This window comes from Lasioglossum baleicum, chromosome 6, assembly GCF_051020765.1.
Source record: "Lasioglossum baleicum chromosome 6, iyLasBale1, whole genome shotgun sequence".
NCBI lineage: Eukaryota > Metazoa > Arthropoda > Insecta > Hymenoptera > Halictidae > Lasioglossum > Lasioglossum baleicum.
In genome coordinates, this window is record NC_134934.1 from 1,004,443 (window position 1) to 1,020,262 (window position 15,820).

Consider the following 15,820-nt stretch of genomic DNA (forward strand, 5'->3'; position numbering starts at 1 on the left):
AATTGACTTTTCAGTTCTGATTCTCGAATTTCATTGTCTCTGCTCGATATTTTGTGTTCCTTTTAATATAATAACAAACAAACAGCGGAGATATACGCACCCTTGAACACATATATATGTCCCTCCGCGGAATTGAACATGGTGTCCACCTTTGGATCCGTACAAAGTTCACTATCCTCTTCACTGGGTGGTGCAGAGGTGGTCGTGCCGAATTTAGGTCCATTTGGAATTCCGGCGGAATTTGTGGACTTTTTCCCGTACAATGCCTGAAGCATGATCAGGTTCAAGTTACATGTAAATTCTAACTTCGATCAGACTTCTCCTATCTCATCTTTTTCAGAGTTTACCTGAATACCCTGGACATCGTCGTCGTCTAACCGGAAGTAGGGCTCATATCCACGATAGAAAGGTGCCATCAAGGCTGATTTCACATCGCTGTGACTCAAACCGAGGGAATGGCCGAATTCGTGGGCTGCCACTTGGAAGAGATTGGTTCCGCGAAAACTGTCGATGGTCCATTGTTCTGCATCGTCGAAATGAGCGTCACCGCCATAAACAGGGAAATAAGCGTGGGCCAATGTGCCACCGGGTCCATCGAAAGGGTCTCCGTCACCGTGCTCGCCCTTTTCGAACCTGATCTCGATGTGGACCTAAAATTCAATAACGAGTGTTCGTACAGAAAATCTTTTTAATCAGCATGTTACGAGCAAACAGTCGAATTTGCGATCACAGAATCAATACCGAAGAAACTACGATTCATTGTTGGATTTTTAAATATTTTCCGATTTCGTTACCTGTCCAGACTTCTTCTGAATGAAGACAAGGTCGGTATAGTCGGACCACACTTTGAACGCTTTGCTCAGCTCGACGTCGACCTTTTGTTGCGGCAGATTTCGGGGATACTTGCTGATCTTGTAAGTCAGTTTCTTCACACGCCATCGTGATCCTGCGCAAACACAACGGCGTATTAAAACAGAATTATTCATTACATGCTACAATTATTTCCGATACAAAAAAAAATCATCAACTCGCGGCGGAGAATAGACACGAGAAGATTGCCTCGTCATTGCGACAAGAATCTATTATCCACTGTTGAAACGACAGATCCAGCAAGGTTCCAGTGACCAAGGTCGAGCGTGATTAGCGGTCGCTGTTATTAAAATTGAAAAACGCGTGCAGGCGCCGAAGCTTATATCCTTTTGAAGCCTGTTTATGTTCACTGAAACGTGTACCCCGAGCTATTTTGGTCCCATTCATTGTTCTGTTATATAAAAATGTGTCCCAAAAACCATTTCTCAATAATCGACATTACGCAAAGCCTCTAAATGGGAGTTCCTTTCTCTTGATCGAAATCAGATCATGAAACTTCACAGTTTCTAGTATACGTACGAGAATTTGGTTGTTTTACGCTTATCAGGTCAAAATCGATGATTATGACCAGAAAAAGCAGGAATTCTTTAAGGCCGTTCCGTATGTACTGCTGGGCAATCTAGTGGGTCACAGTTAGCCCGGTATTCGCATATTATGCGAATAGAATACCGTCGGATTTACGCATCGGCGATCTTGTCGCCGCGAGTTCACTGGGAACGAGGAATGCTTGCGCGAGGTTCAAAGTCACGGTTAGAACCGATCGAACCCGTCGAGGATTCCTTCCCAGTTCGATCGGCACCGAATCATCGGTTTCAAGAACGTGCAGCACGCCGATGATTCGTTTTCCAAGAAGAAAAGCCGCGTGATTAATTAACCCGCGCTGTTACGGAAAGTTTGCGCGACTCGACGCTAATTGGCGTTACCTGTGGTCGAAGGGTAATTGTTCGATGACTTCAGACGATGAAAGTCCCGGAGGAATTGCTTCCGAGACAATGGAAATAACGTCCCAACATTCCATAACGTTTTCGGACATTTTTTTGATACTGCAGTTTTTGGACAATTTATGGTTCATATGGGTCGGTAATAGAAATTACAAAAGGATGAAATTTATTGTAATTTTTGTGATTGATCAGCTGAGTTTGCCAAGTAACGTTTTAAACGTAAAACTTTCGTGTATTGGTATATTGGTGTTTTGTAAGCAGTAATGCAATTTAGATAGAAATTCAACTGAAGAAATTGTTGCTTGAACGAGGAAAGGTTTCATTAGGTTGTAGGGAAATGTATTTGGAGCATTTTCGACGGTTAAAAAATGCATTCAGAGCAACCAGCGAATAGCTGCTATACAGATGCGCATGACCTGTTTAGGGTGACTGGTTCTATACTGACGATAATGAGGCAGGAAGTTAAAAGTAACACCGTGCTGCTAAACATTTTTCCACCGTGAAAACAGTCTGCCGCAATACCGTGTCATTAAACTGTTCAATTCTTGTGAAGTGACACCTTTTGCGGCTATTCATTTTTGGAAATGCTAAACGGATGATTTCTAATGCAAACAACGGAAGCATTGCAATTTTTTACAAAAATCACAATCTTTATCTCGTTCCAAATATTTTTCAAAACATTCTCTATTCTCTTCCACTTCAAACATTAATTTTAATTAAATCTCAATTAAACTACATTTTATTTTTTCGTGCATTGACATTGTTGAACATTGTTAAACGCAGATATTTATTGAAGAAACTCTACTTCGAGGGAACTATGATTTTAATCGTTATTGACTTAGTGGGAAATTGAATATTCAAGGAAATCGTTCCTTTTAATTGAAATTCTGTTTCGTAATGGTAGTCATTCCCGAATGATAAGCCATTTCATAATTCTAGAGAGTCTCGACTATTACATAATTTTGATAATTATTATCGTTGAACACGTTTAGGGAGACACGAATCGAGACTGGTCAAGCAATGATTAGTTCCTAATTCCAGTCTGTGTGAATACGTAACAACGGTGATCGATTAGATAATCGAATAATCGATCAAACGTTATGTCACACGGATTTCGACCGACAGAAACCCACCATAGAAATTCGTTATAACTAGACGGCGAATTTTATGCATTTATCCGATGTTGTATAATTTATGCAGACAATTTTTATTTTACATAAAGATCCAGAGTCTAGATGTAACACCGTTCGATCAACGATCATCAGATTCGTTTTATTTTTGATTCTATTTACCTTGAAGAGCGTACCGCTTCGATCGTCCAAATCCGGCGCCAACTTTGTCTTTAACACCACATCTTGGCAGTGCCATCAATTTGAACGTCTCGTTGTCGAAGTCGCCTGAAAAATAAAAAAGTTACGTCACAAATTTTCTAAGAAGTCGAAACTTGCAAAAGTTTTCTAATAACTTAAGTAAACTGAAACGAGGAGTAGGTAAAGCGTCAATAGAATTACTATTCTGATAATCTCCCATGTACAGATATAAAATTAGTAGAAAGTATTGTACCATTATATATATGTTTTTATTTTTAAACCACTGGAGCTATTGATGACATTTCCAGTTTGACTAGAATACTGGACATTTGCATAAACACCTGCTACGTAATGGTTTATAGAAACCGTTCCTCTGAGAACGTACGAGAATATCCTGAACGCATGCGTCCTGTTCGATCATTTTTAATCAAATGCAAGACCATCTTTACGAACGTTCCTCTAACGCCACAATTTTCACACAAACATGCATTAATAAGCGTGCGACTGCCATTCGCGTGACCGTAGAACACATATACTACACTTGTCTTCACGTGATGTGGCTAAAGCCAGTTATACACTTCAGCTAGCTCAAATTCCGATTATCTTTAAACATGATTAGAAAGAGTCGTAAACGAAAGTGTAAAAAATTCGACTTGGACTTTCATGGAAAATTCTTCAAGAACTACTTCATGGATTATCTTCATTTTCTGAACTGACATTTCTCCAAGACACTGTGTACATCTTATATGTGTCGTAATATTAATTTTTGCATTTAATAGCTTCGTCAATTTATTCAATTCAACTCTATTCGTTTAATTTGTTCTTAGATTGTAATATTTATTTGATAGGACAGGTCTGTAAAAGTTTCGTACTTTGGAAATTGTTGTGCATTCCGAGTGCAGTGATTGTCAGCATTCCTGTCAGCTGTCAGCACTGAACAAAATTCATTCATGGGAGAGTCATCTCCTGCGCTCAAGTGCACGAACGACTTAAGGTTGTTACACAGTCCGCATATTATGCATATACGCGTTCGAGTTACGCTGATGCATATGCACCGCGATACAAATGCAGCGCGCACGTGCACGGAAGATCGCGGATGGAAAACAGAGCGTGCGGTAAAACTGCGAGATCGATAGATGAGAATCTCAGGATCTAAACTGGCGCAATTTGATGCACTTTGCCGTGCTTTGAAATGAAATTACTCGGTCCGAGCATCTTATCCACGAATCAACCTTCAAGATGGATTTCCATATTATGATTTACGAAGATTCGTTACAAAAATTAATTATATTTTAGGAAATTTTCTGTGCCACTGCTTTTTGGAAATCGTTATTAAGAAAGCAACCGGTAATTTTCAAATAAAATTTCGATTGCGCGCTTTGTGTTTTGCAACGATAGCGAAACTGATTTGTTTGCAACACTCGATTTTAGTCACTGAAAGAGACAGACATTCTTTCTCTGTTGCAACAGGCAATCGTTCGATTTCGTTGTATTCGCATACTCGTTGTATTTTTTCTTCGCCGGAACGATCTCTCGATCAGGATCTTTCAACACATCTTTTTCTTGCAGATCGCTGGCCATTGTTCCCATGCGGATAACGATGTATCAGGACCAGAGAACGAACGTGATGATATTCAACGGTACTAGGAAGCGTAGATTGATGATGCCCGCGACACGCGAAGATTACTGTCAATAAACGCGTCTCATCTCGAATAATACCGCCACCGGCGATGTACAATTTCATAGTTAGATCATTCTTCCGTTCACCTTCGTTTTTTATTGGCGACCATCGAATCGCCACTTCCGACCGTGGATGCTCGTTGAAACCGTTTGCTGTGAACGCAGCAACACTATTTTAACACTTTGCCCACCGATAGTCATTTCGTACAAAATATTCTGGCCGAAAGACGGATGAAGTAATACAATCAGAAAGCAGAGCTCCTTTCTCGGTGAGGTAATTTTCTGGTCTCAGGTCCCAGGTCCCATTTTCTATCGTGGGGAAAAAAGTTGCGTGGCTTTCTATCCACCGATACTAATGGGGAACAGATTGCAGTGACACTCGATGTAAGAAATTGTTACGAGATTTGAATAGTTTTAGGAATCTGTCGATTGCGTCTCTGCTAACAGTAATAACTAGACTGCGGATTTTATGCATTTATAACAAAAATTGGCACGTAAAGTTTAAAGCAGCGGACACATTTAAAAAATTTTAATATGTAATTAAAACAAAACAGAAATTTTTATATAGCCTCTGTGTCTTGGAATCGACGCAGACCTTTTTTTATTTCGCATAAAGATCCGCAGTCTAGTAATAACAAATATTTTGTGATCGTCGAGTGTGTAGCTCTTCTTTTTTAATACTCTACCGCGGCTCGTTTTGTCGCTTCTTCGAATGCATTCATTACTTTAATTGTTCTTAATTGGGCTACCTTAACGATGTTTAATAGCACCGGCGCGGCATAATGGTCGGTATTGCAAAAAGCTCGTGTTAATTGTGTGAATTGGAATGTTTGAAAGATTTGAATTTGACTATTTCAAAAATTTGGATACACATTAATGAGCCATTTGACTAAAGGGTTTGCGGCCTTTAATTAGACTCAGAGATTCCACAGCAGGAACGTGCCCCAGTAACAAGGTCGCAGCGTGAGTCACTTTTTAAGCGCCAGTGGTAGATGTGTTGCATTTCACAGAACTCTGACTCATGATTCACGGTCATCATTTCAAATCAAAAAGGGGCTTCCCCTTCCTAGTTTACATAATTTCTTCACTGTTATATTCTCCCTACAAAACAGTTTCACAAATGATAACATATGCTCTTCCTCGAGTAACAACGATGACACAGAAAGGAGCAAAATAACTTTCACGATTTTTCTAATATTGAAATACGTAGATCAAATTAATGTCGTCCAATGAAAAATAATTGAATATCGAAAGAAGAACTCTCCATGATCCCACAAAAATACTCGATGCGCTGTCCGTTCTTCGAATCGCCTATCGCTAATTCGTCTATCAGCCACTCTAACTCGTCTGTCATTCTGATAACGCGTTATCGCTATGACGTTTACCGTCGAATTTTCGACAAGTCGCGATTCCGCCGGAAACAATAATAATTTGTTTCTTTGTTCGGCCGTGGCGGGGCCTGTTGTTTGCCGTCTCGACGCGACGGTGTGTCAAGGCTCGAGAGCCTTGGCAATGGTTGTCCGGTGACGCTTGTATCAACAGCTTCTACCCGCTAAACGATCCTCGAGGGACACTCAGACGTTTGTTTGCGGATCGTCCATTTTCCATGGTTTTTTGCACACGACGACCATCGCCGTGCGTTTTGATCGCGGACGAAGTTGCGCGTCCGGTCCCTCAAGGTCTAGAAATTGAAAAATCCGCTCTTTATTCAGAGCCGGTTCGTCGACTACCGCGAAGAAGGTGCAAGCGCGTGTTTTTATCCCTCGCGAGCAGATCCCTCGGATTCTTAGAATCCACGGAGTAATTTCCTCTTCGTCGTCCATTCCCTCTCGAGTCGCGAGACGACTTCTACAATGTTAGTATGCAAACGTTGACCTGGTCTTGTGTACTGCTTCTTTTTATTTCAATATGCTCTTAGAATAAAATTATGTTAGATTTATTTCCATTTTTCTTCTTGTTCTGCAAACTATTTCCAAGTGTATCCCTTTAACCCCTTGCAGTATAACGACTATTAAATCTGTATGTTATTAATTCCAAGCTTAATACTCAAGTAAAGTTTTATTTCGTTTTTGTCGATATTAGAACCATTGGAAATGTCTGTAAATCTCATTTAACATCATTATAGTAGTTCTACAAGCCATGATATACTTGTGCATGATTTTAGTCAGTCACGACGACTGTTGTGCGGACTCGACTAGTGATTTACAATTTCGTTACGCGAACTTTGGCCACCTGGTTTCCACGTTTTCCGATCCTTCTGTTTTCGTTACACAATACCAATGAAGCATAGTGATTCGATCTTTTGATCGTTCGGTCTAATCTACCATTCCTTTCGGACTGATTCCCAGCAAGGTTTTCTCTCGATTGAACCCGGCATGATAATAGTTCCCGTGAAAAGGTATGACGTACGCGTCCTTTGACGTATGGGAAACGACTTTTGGAATCGGACTCTGATACGGTGCGTGATACCTGTCGATATATTCGCTATCTGTAGTAGGACACTTTTCTGTTCGACATAAACTCTGTCTGTCGGGTGACGAATTTCTGGTCGAATTTTAGCATTAGAATTAGTCAAACTGTTTCAGATTTTTCGATTCTGTTCAAGATTTTTTCCGTGCTCAAAAATATTTCTTGTCGGAGATTTACCAGAATTCGAGTTCGACTGTAATTATGTCGATTCCGCAAATTTGATGTGCCGATGGGAGGTGCAGTGAGTCAACCATCATCGGCGGGACTCTGAATGAATGTATCCTCCGTAATGATTCATGGACCGAGCACCCACATGAACCATTAAACTCAATTATGGTTAAATATAAGACGGCTAAGCGATCGCAAGGACGCGCGCGTAAAGTTTAACCGATCACGAACACACCGCGAGATCCGCGAGCTTCGCGCTCTTCGACAGTTATTTATCACTAGACTACGGATTTTATGCATTTATGACAAAAATGGGCGCGTACAATTTAAAGCAGTGGACATGTTAAAAATATTTAAGGACATTAATGTATTACTTTCAGCTTAATAGGATAATTAAAAGAAGAATACAATTTTTATTTGGCTCCCGTGTCCTGCAATCAATGCGAACATTTTTTATTTTGCATAAAGATCCGCAGTCTATTACAGTCACATTTATCACGTCAATCCGGCGGTTAAAAAACAAATGATATCCAAATGCAGAACGTACAAAACTCTGTCCTCAAGGTAAATTGAATTAGAAAATCAATCCTGTGACTCGAAATTGTATTCTTCCTTTTCCGTCTTTCCAAACTATTCAGGATTAACAATTAAATTAGAAAATCATCTCTGTGGATGTTGCTCACACCTCCGACAAAATTCGCGTTACAATAAGCGAGTTCTGCAAGCCAGAATTTTTTGTCCAGGGAAAGAGAAATGATTTCTATGCTCTTTTTTCTTTCGAAAACAGAAGAATAAGCAGGTTTGAAGCTTTGAATAACGATATTTCGCAGTGAGAAACACGTGACCGATGTTTCGTGTTAGATTCGCAAAATTTCGAATCACGAAGATGGTTGGTTGCAACCTGTGCGCGGGTCGCGTGCTCACCTGTTATATTCAATCCTGCGAAAGCTTGGAATTCGGCGACCGCTTTGGACAGCGCGTCCTCGGATATAATTCCGCCACTCGTTGGATTTATCGGTTGCAAGTAGCCGAATTGAGAGAGGTAGTTCTGTAACAAGAAAATGATTTTTCATGTGAAATACGGTCTGAAAATACGCGAGCCTGGATAAAATACATTCATCCTTTCGAATGATCTCAGACAGAACGATACATAAATGATAATTGTTTTTCTTGGATGAGTTGTGTTCAAACAACGCTATTGTCGTAACCATTAACATTCCTTGTATTCGATTTCCATTAATTGCCATTAACCATCTAGCAAGCTGCATCTTTTGCTCCTTAGGCGATCATCGTTTCGCAACAAAAAGGGTCTATTCACTGAATCATGTTCTTTTGTTAAAAAAAAACATTGAAATGTGCATCAAGAAAATATTTCGACGACTAGTGACTGTAATACACAAAGAGGAATATATTCTACTCGGTTATAGTAGAGCTAAAGCGCCGACTAATAGTTCAACATTCATCGGATAGGAGTCAAGGAAAACGGAAACACGTACGCGTCGCGCGTTCGATTCGCCGGAATATTAATTGTCTTCGTTGGATGCGGTTAAATAACAGTATCATACCGCAATTCCGTCATCGGCAGGGTCAATCGCCCCGGGAATCGCCATTCGTTCCATTCGTAGTTCAAGAACGCGCGAAATTTACCGTTTTCATGATTCGTCCCGTCCGCGTCCCAAGTAATTCTTTTGTTACTTTACAAATTAAACTGCAAGTTCCCAAGCAAAATAAAAATGGTCTGTACCACTTGCAGGAAACGGGAATAAAAAATCTCGACTCTCAATAATTTTCCTCAATTGAAAATCACATTGTGATACATTTTCTACTTATAATGTGTGTGCCTCACTGTCTAATTATCTTTCTGCACACAGATTTTCTTCTTCGTCTCCATTCACAAGTCATGTAACAATCTGAAATTGCATATCCGACCGGAAGCGACAGAGTTCAAACAGCGTCTAACAGTCATCAATACACTAAATAGTCCGCTGAAGCGTGGTGCCACCCGTTGAATCACTATCCACACATCCGCGTCAGTAGATCATCATGGACCACCGGCAGTGCAGATTGTAACCGTAAGTAAGCCAAAGCGAAGCTGCCTGATCTCCATAGTCGTGCGTCGATAAACAATAAAAATCGTCTGAAAAAGTTCTCGCAGTCTCGTTTATTCAGCGGCATAGTAAGTGTGAAGTTATGCCGTGAGTCATCGTGTGAGCTGCCCGACTCGAGTGCAGCGGATAAAGATGCAGCTTGTCGGTGCACTCTCGAGCGTGCATCTTTTCTTGTATTTGAAAAGCTCAAATCCGCGCGGCGAAGCCTTGAATACTGCTGATTCATCGCCGTAAACGGACAAAAAAATCTGTTCGAGATCATTTTTTTCCCATTTATGCCCGAGTATCGTGTAATTGCTCTTGGGACGCGGTTCTTAATTCCGCGTTGTCACGGGACACGCGATCTTGAGTCGATTTTGGAAAACAACCGTGAAACGGACTGCCGTATCCATGCCAGAAAATTGCTTCTATGTACATTGTTCTCTGTATTGTCGTGTTCTCCGATGCGTTCCGACGATGCTGATGTTTTTACGATTTATTTCGTGACTCTACATTCATTTTTACGCCATATTGTTCTCCGTTAGTTGTATACACAGGGTGTTTACGGGTTTAACTGTCCAGGAAATATTTCGTTGGTTTCCGACCGTCTGGGTGTCGGAAGATCATTGAATGATACATCATTGGATTTATTTTCATCCATTTCGAAAATTGAAGGTCGCCTTCAGACCAGAACGAATCGAACAAATCGAAGCTTCGAAATTTTCGACCTTCGAAGGAAAGTAACAGCCCTACTTCAGATTTGTATCTCGTGCAGTCGTAAGTGGTTTGCGGGATCAGCAGCGAGTTCCCACGAAAATCACGGCAAAAACCTGGGATCATGAGTCATCGGCGGGTTTCGTCGAGTAATTCAATGTCAATAATTCAAATCGACTTTATCGACGCGGTTCCACGTCTTATGAATCTCGTAATCTCGGAGAGCGACACGCCGACGGCGCGGCTTCCAGGAACGCCGCGATTTTTCTGAATGAACGTAAGCGGGTCTCGTAGTATCCGCGCGCGCGCGTGTGTCACGCGTGAATGGACGCTCCTTCCTTGACGCCCTCGTAACAGGATCGTCACGTGTTCTCGGCCGACACACGCAGCGATCCGTACGCTCGAAACATCTGTGACATGCTGACTCACCGATGAGTACCTGTTCCTTTCTTTTTTACTCGGGATTTCGATCGTGACGCGGCCGATGCGATCGATTGGCGAAATCGACTCGCGGAACGCCGCGGGTCTTCCGTGTTTCTTCCGGGAACTTCCGGAAACCGATGGCTCATTTCGCGAGCCAACTTTTTTTCGTTTCATGAAGTTTCGATTCATTATCGGTCCCTTTAACACTAAACCTATCGAGCACTAAAAGCGATTGAAATGTTTTAGCTTACAAAAATGACAAAGCTCTATTTATTTAGATTTTGTGCAATTTTTATTATATATGAAGAAAATATTGAATCAATTTACATGTATGCAACTTCATTATTTCAATAATTGTAAGGCGAAACATATAAAATCGGTCATCTGACCAACAGTGGTAGGTTTAGTGTTAAAAATGGCGTGCTGGTTATGAAAATACAAAATAGGTAACGCTGCCGCGATGTTAATAACGGGTGTCAAGGTTTCAGTATCATAAATATTCGATTGTGGAAAAGATAGAGATTGTAAGTGGAGATTTTTCCTGCATCAAATGCATTTATGCACGAAAGGGAACATAAAGCCAGCTCGACTCGCGTGGGCGATCGTAAGAGGATCATCCTGATTGCTGATGAGGCTCCATAGCCAGTTGGAAATCGCGAGGAATCGTGTCCAGTTAATTTTATATGTAGCTAGGGTGTGACGTTACTAATTCTGCTGCTAACCGGTTTGCCCGGAGATCAGAATCATCCGGGTGCTGACCGATTGCACCGTAGAAACACGTTCCAGACATCGGTGCTTGGCTAGAAACTCGTTTTGCTCTAATCAGTTGTATACTCTTCGCCGTGGAGATATTATCATCAGCATTATTATTTTCTTTTCATTCACGTGGGCTTTTAGGCTACGTTGTCGTTAGTGATAGTAAGTATTCGTTAAAATTTATACAGTGAATGCTTGATATTTTTATTAGTTAATGTTCTTGTAGAACGGGATGAGACGGGAGCGTCTTTAATTCTCATGACGAATCACGAATTCTGCGATGACTGCGTGACGAATCGGGTGATCAATCCTTGATCAATTCTCGATCTCGCTTGCGTACGAAGCAGCAAGAAAAATTCTGTTAACGAATTAACGTCTAAAAACAGATTCGAGACAGGAAACGCAACAGTCTCTGAAATTGAAAATTACGGGCGGACGGACTTGCAATTATGCAGCATGTGCTGGTGCACTGTGATGCCACACAGCACATGCATTATCGTGGGAGTCGTGGGCCTTTCGCGACCGAAATGACTACTTTCTTTGATCGGTCTACGGCTTCTGTGAATTTTTTATCACCGGTTTCTGCTTGTGTTTCCATTGTTCCGTTCGGAGTCTCGCGATTTTTTAACACTAAACCTACCGAGTTTTAAAAAGTAGCCGGCACATGCTGCCTTATAAAAATAACGAGATTAAATTCATTTGAACTTTGTGCGGTTTATATTATAATATCTGCGCTATTAAATATATTTATGTAATCATTTACCATGAAAGCGCATCTTTATAATTACAATAATTGTAAAATAAAACATCTGGAACCGGTCATTTGACCGGTGATGGTTGGTTTAGTGTTAATCATTCGTGGGTGTATCGTTAATTCTCTAAATATTTTTCAAAGAAATTTTTACGAATAAATTAGAAGAATTTACGTTTAATATATGACCGTTATTTTGCAATTTCTGCTCGTGTTTCAATAAATTCATAGTGACTTTCGAAAATGGTTGACTTTGTATTCAAAGGATATCTTTGGAACAGAAATTATGGTAAAGTTAGGGTGGCAGTCTCAGGCGGTTTCTCGAGGCTCGAGGGTTAATTACGGTTCGATGCGACGTTCGATTGTCGTTAGGGGTGGCGCGGCGTGGGAAGCTCGTGACATAGGGGTGGCACGCGAACTGCTAGGAAATTTTTCTTCCTTTTCCCGGCCAGTAATCCTCGCGAATTTTACGGAATCGATAATCGTCGCCGTTGACGTAATTACTATGCCGTGGGCACGATACGTTTTACGTTCCCGGCTACCTTGAGAGCCGCCTCCGACCGAGAAACGTGCCGCGCTAGCGATAATGCGATTTCAAATTACGGGGCACGATGCTGTCGGCTTAATATGCCGGCCTTCGGGATTTTCATGATTTAGACACGCCGATAGCGATGGAATTTCAGGCTACCAGGAACCGGACATCGATGGTATCCTTGCGCATTTCACTCCTTCCATTTCCTTCTCGTGAAACGTTAGTAAATTTACTGACAACTCGAGCTCCATTTTAAGAACGTACTAAATCAAACAATATTTTTTTCCACGTTAAACAAGATAATTGAATTACAAGTTCCTTCCTTGTTTGTCGTATGATGCAGTACTTCGATCCACAAGTGCATTTTACAATATGATTAAGATATATTGTACAATATTGCTTTCAATTTATTCGATGAGTCACAATGGTTTGAACAGTTAATGGGTTTCGTTCGGTTCGAGATAAGAGAAAAATATAAGGAAGAAGAGGAAAAAAAGTTGTTGCGACAATAGAATTCGACGCGATTTTATCAATGATGCATTCGTGTCGCAACTATTCTTGTTCTCGTTCGGAAATTGATTCTACGGCTCATTAACTACAGAGTAGTCGTGTGCACGAAACGTGTGCAATAATCGAAACAATTTTTGTCGCGTTTAACTTTGAATTACTCGCATATAATATTTACAATCTCAGAACTGAATATTAGTTTAATTGCTACATTGTCACTCGTTGCTTTCGTTACGAACCAAGTATGTTTAGTTGTCTTTTACGGTTCGCTTCGACAAACATCACGAGTCAGCTCGATCTCTATAGGATAGGAACTTATTACGTCTAAGCAAGCACGTTTATCAGAAGTTTGTATCCGAGCACGGATAAGTGAATCATGCAGTAGACAAATAGCGAGCTGAAACTATCGCTTCACCGACGCACGGTTGCATAAAATCGACGGGGTCCACCGTATCGCGTTCACCTGTCGAAAAGTTGATATTCTGATTGGAAGAGTTATCGGAACTAACGTACGCCCGGTTTCCATGACCTGAATCCGAACTTGTACGGATTTCGTGCCTCCGACAAACATACGTCGCCCCGCAGTCATGGTTTTCTGTTTCTCTTTCGTAATGACCTTATCTGTCCCGTTTAGTCGCCCCCGAAACCATTGTTACAGTCGTGCACACGTAACCGTAATAACTACACCGCTGATCATTATGATTATTCGCTTTTGTGGCGTACGAAAATCCTCGGAGACAATACAATTCAAGAGCGACCGAGATTTAGTGCGATTCCATTTTGTTTCTCGGGGAAACCACTATTTGCACAAACCAACTTTTGTTTCTTCGCGTCTAATCTAAAAAAACATCTGCGTCGAAGTCTAATAAATCATATAAAATCTTCTTCCACAATGAATTTTGCCAGCATATTTTTTCTTTCACGTATCTGTAGATATATGAGAATTTCTTTATAATTTCGTAATCTAGTAAAATTCATTACGCACACACCAAGGCAACTTTTGAGTTTACAACGATTACATTTCTTTAACCCTTTGCACTCGGTTGTCCCCTCTGAGGCACCACTAAAAATGGCTGTACCATTATTCAGAATATTGTTTCCATTATTAAATATATCGGTATTTAATCAATTACTAAACATTTAGGTATTGTATGAGCTATTATACCAATTTCATATCCATAAAATTTCAAAAATCATAGCGAATGGAAATATTCTAGATCGGAAGAAATGTTTAATTTTCCAGATAAATAACTCCGAGTGCAAAGGGTTAAACAATTTGCCTGCTATCATGTCGCTGTTGTCACGTGACAGCCGAGAAGAAAAATTGCATAATACGCGAATTACGAGCTAAGTTCAAGGTTTAGCCACAGGTTGTTCCAACTGCTGACCCAGAAGAGCACAGAGAGAGAGAGAGAGAGAGAGAGAGAGAGAGAGAGAGAGAGAGAGAGAGAGAGAGAGAGAAAGACGGTCCATAAAAGTAAGAAATTAGCACGAACATTTTCAGCGAGGCGATAACAATGTGCTTTGAATTTCCAAACATCTCTCCGATCGTTCCCCGGATAGAAATACTGCAGGTTCCTGCTGGAACGAGTACAAAGTGGTATGTTAAACTATTCATCGTCGGTATAGCGTGTGTGCCGTGTCTCCGCCGTGAAAGGCTGTTAGACGATTATTATCGAACAGGCCTAAAGGGAATCTGCGAGTCGGACAACTCGATCGATTTTTAGCAAAATTTCTGCGTAGGAATCGCTTGATGAATTCACTGGTGCAGTAACGGGCAGAACCGGGTAACTGGGTCAACCGATGCATCAACCAGCGACCTTTACGATTAGCAAGATAGGTACCCGGGACACCTGAAAGGCCAAACGTTCCGGCCGAATGCAAATTCCCGCGCATCCGAAATCCTCATAAGTGGCGCGCCGTTTAAATGTCGCGGCGAATCACTCTGGCGCGCGCCACCATACTGTTTCCTAACACGATCTCCCCCGCGATATCGTGCGATCTCCTTGAAGTGAGATGTTCAACGCTTTATCTATTCGATAATTAGATTCTAATCTGTATGCAGTCGCAGTGCACGGAAATCTTTCGAGACAAGTACATTTTTACATTTAAATTCTGTTTCTTCACAATTGACACGAAGAAATTACTCGGACTAATATTCAAAACTAATGTGTTCGAGGCCAGCATGGCGAAAAACTTTCCTGCCCGATAAATCCTGAACCGCTCTCGTGTCAACACTCTATTAGTCTGTCACGACTCCATTAAAGTCGATCGTATACGGCACGCGTAATGCCGTCTAATGCGATCGGTTTGATAACGATTCCACGGCTGTGTGCCGCGTGAAATGACTCCTGATAGTCCCGTCTGTTTACCAGAGCGGAGCTTGTTATCTGGCCGCGTTATCGCCGATAACGAGCGAAGCGTGCCTTTCCAGTGAAATGTAACGCGTCCATAGTGGAAAACCAGCGAAAAATGTGTCACCTGGAGCGAACAAGAGTCGACTAGACTTCTGCTCGCGTCTTTCCACACATTAATTCTTAGCCGAGCGGTATACATACTTGTTTCGCGTTTCGTGCGAGCACGGAGCGTGACTCACGGCCTTAAGGGCCACC

General features: G+C 41.3%; 1 protein-coding gene across 7 annotated transcripts in view; it reads right to left on the reverse strand.

The window, feature by feature from the left end:
- Positions 1–15,820, reverse strand: part of LOC143209846 (stromelysin-3-like) — a 34,063-nt gene that overhangs the window by 6,974 nt on the left and 11,269 nt on the right. For 4 of the 7 annotated variants that reach the window (XM_076426069.1, XM_076426067.1, XM_076426071.1 and 1 more), the window contains exons 2-6: positions 8,363–8,486; positions 3,104–3,208; positions 795–946; positions 348–650; positions 101–266 (exon numbers count right to left, since the gene is read on the reverse strand). In XM_076426069.1, the coding sequence (XP_076282184.1) occupies positions 101–266; positions 348–650; positions 795–946; positions 3,104–3,208; positions 8,363–8,486 (850 nt within the window). Of the gene's footprint in view, positions 1–100; positions 267–347; positions 651–794; positions 947–3,103; positions 3,209–3,374; positions 3,932–3,993; positions 4,844–4,888; positions 5,268–8,362; positions 8,487–15,820 lie in introns of those variants that run through there. The other 3 variants (XM_076426073.1, XM_076426070.1, XM_076426072.1) reach the window with 3 other exon arrangements.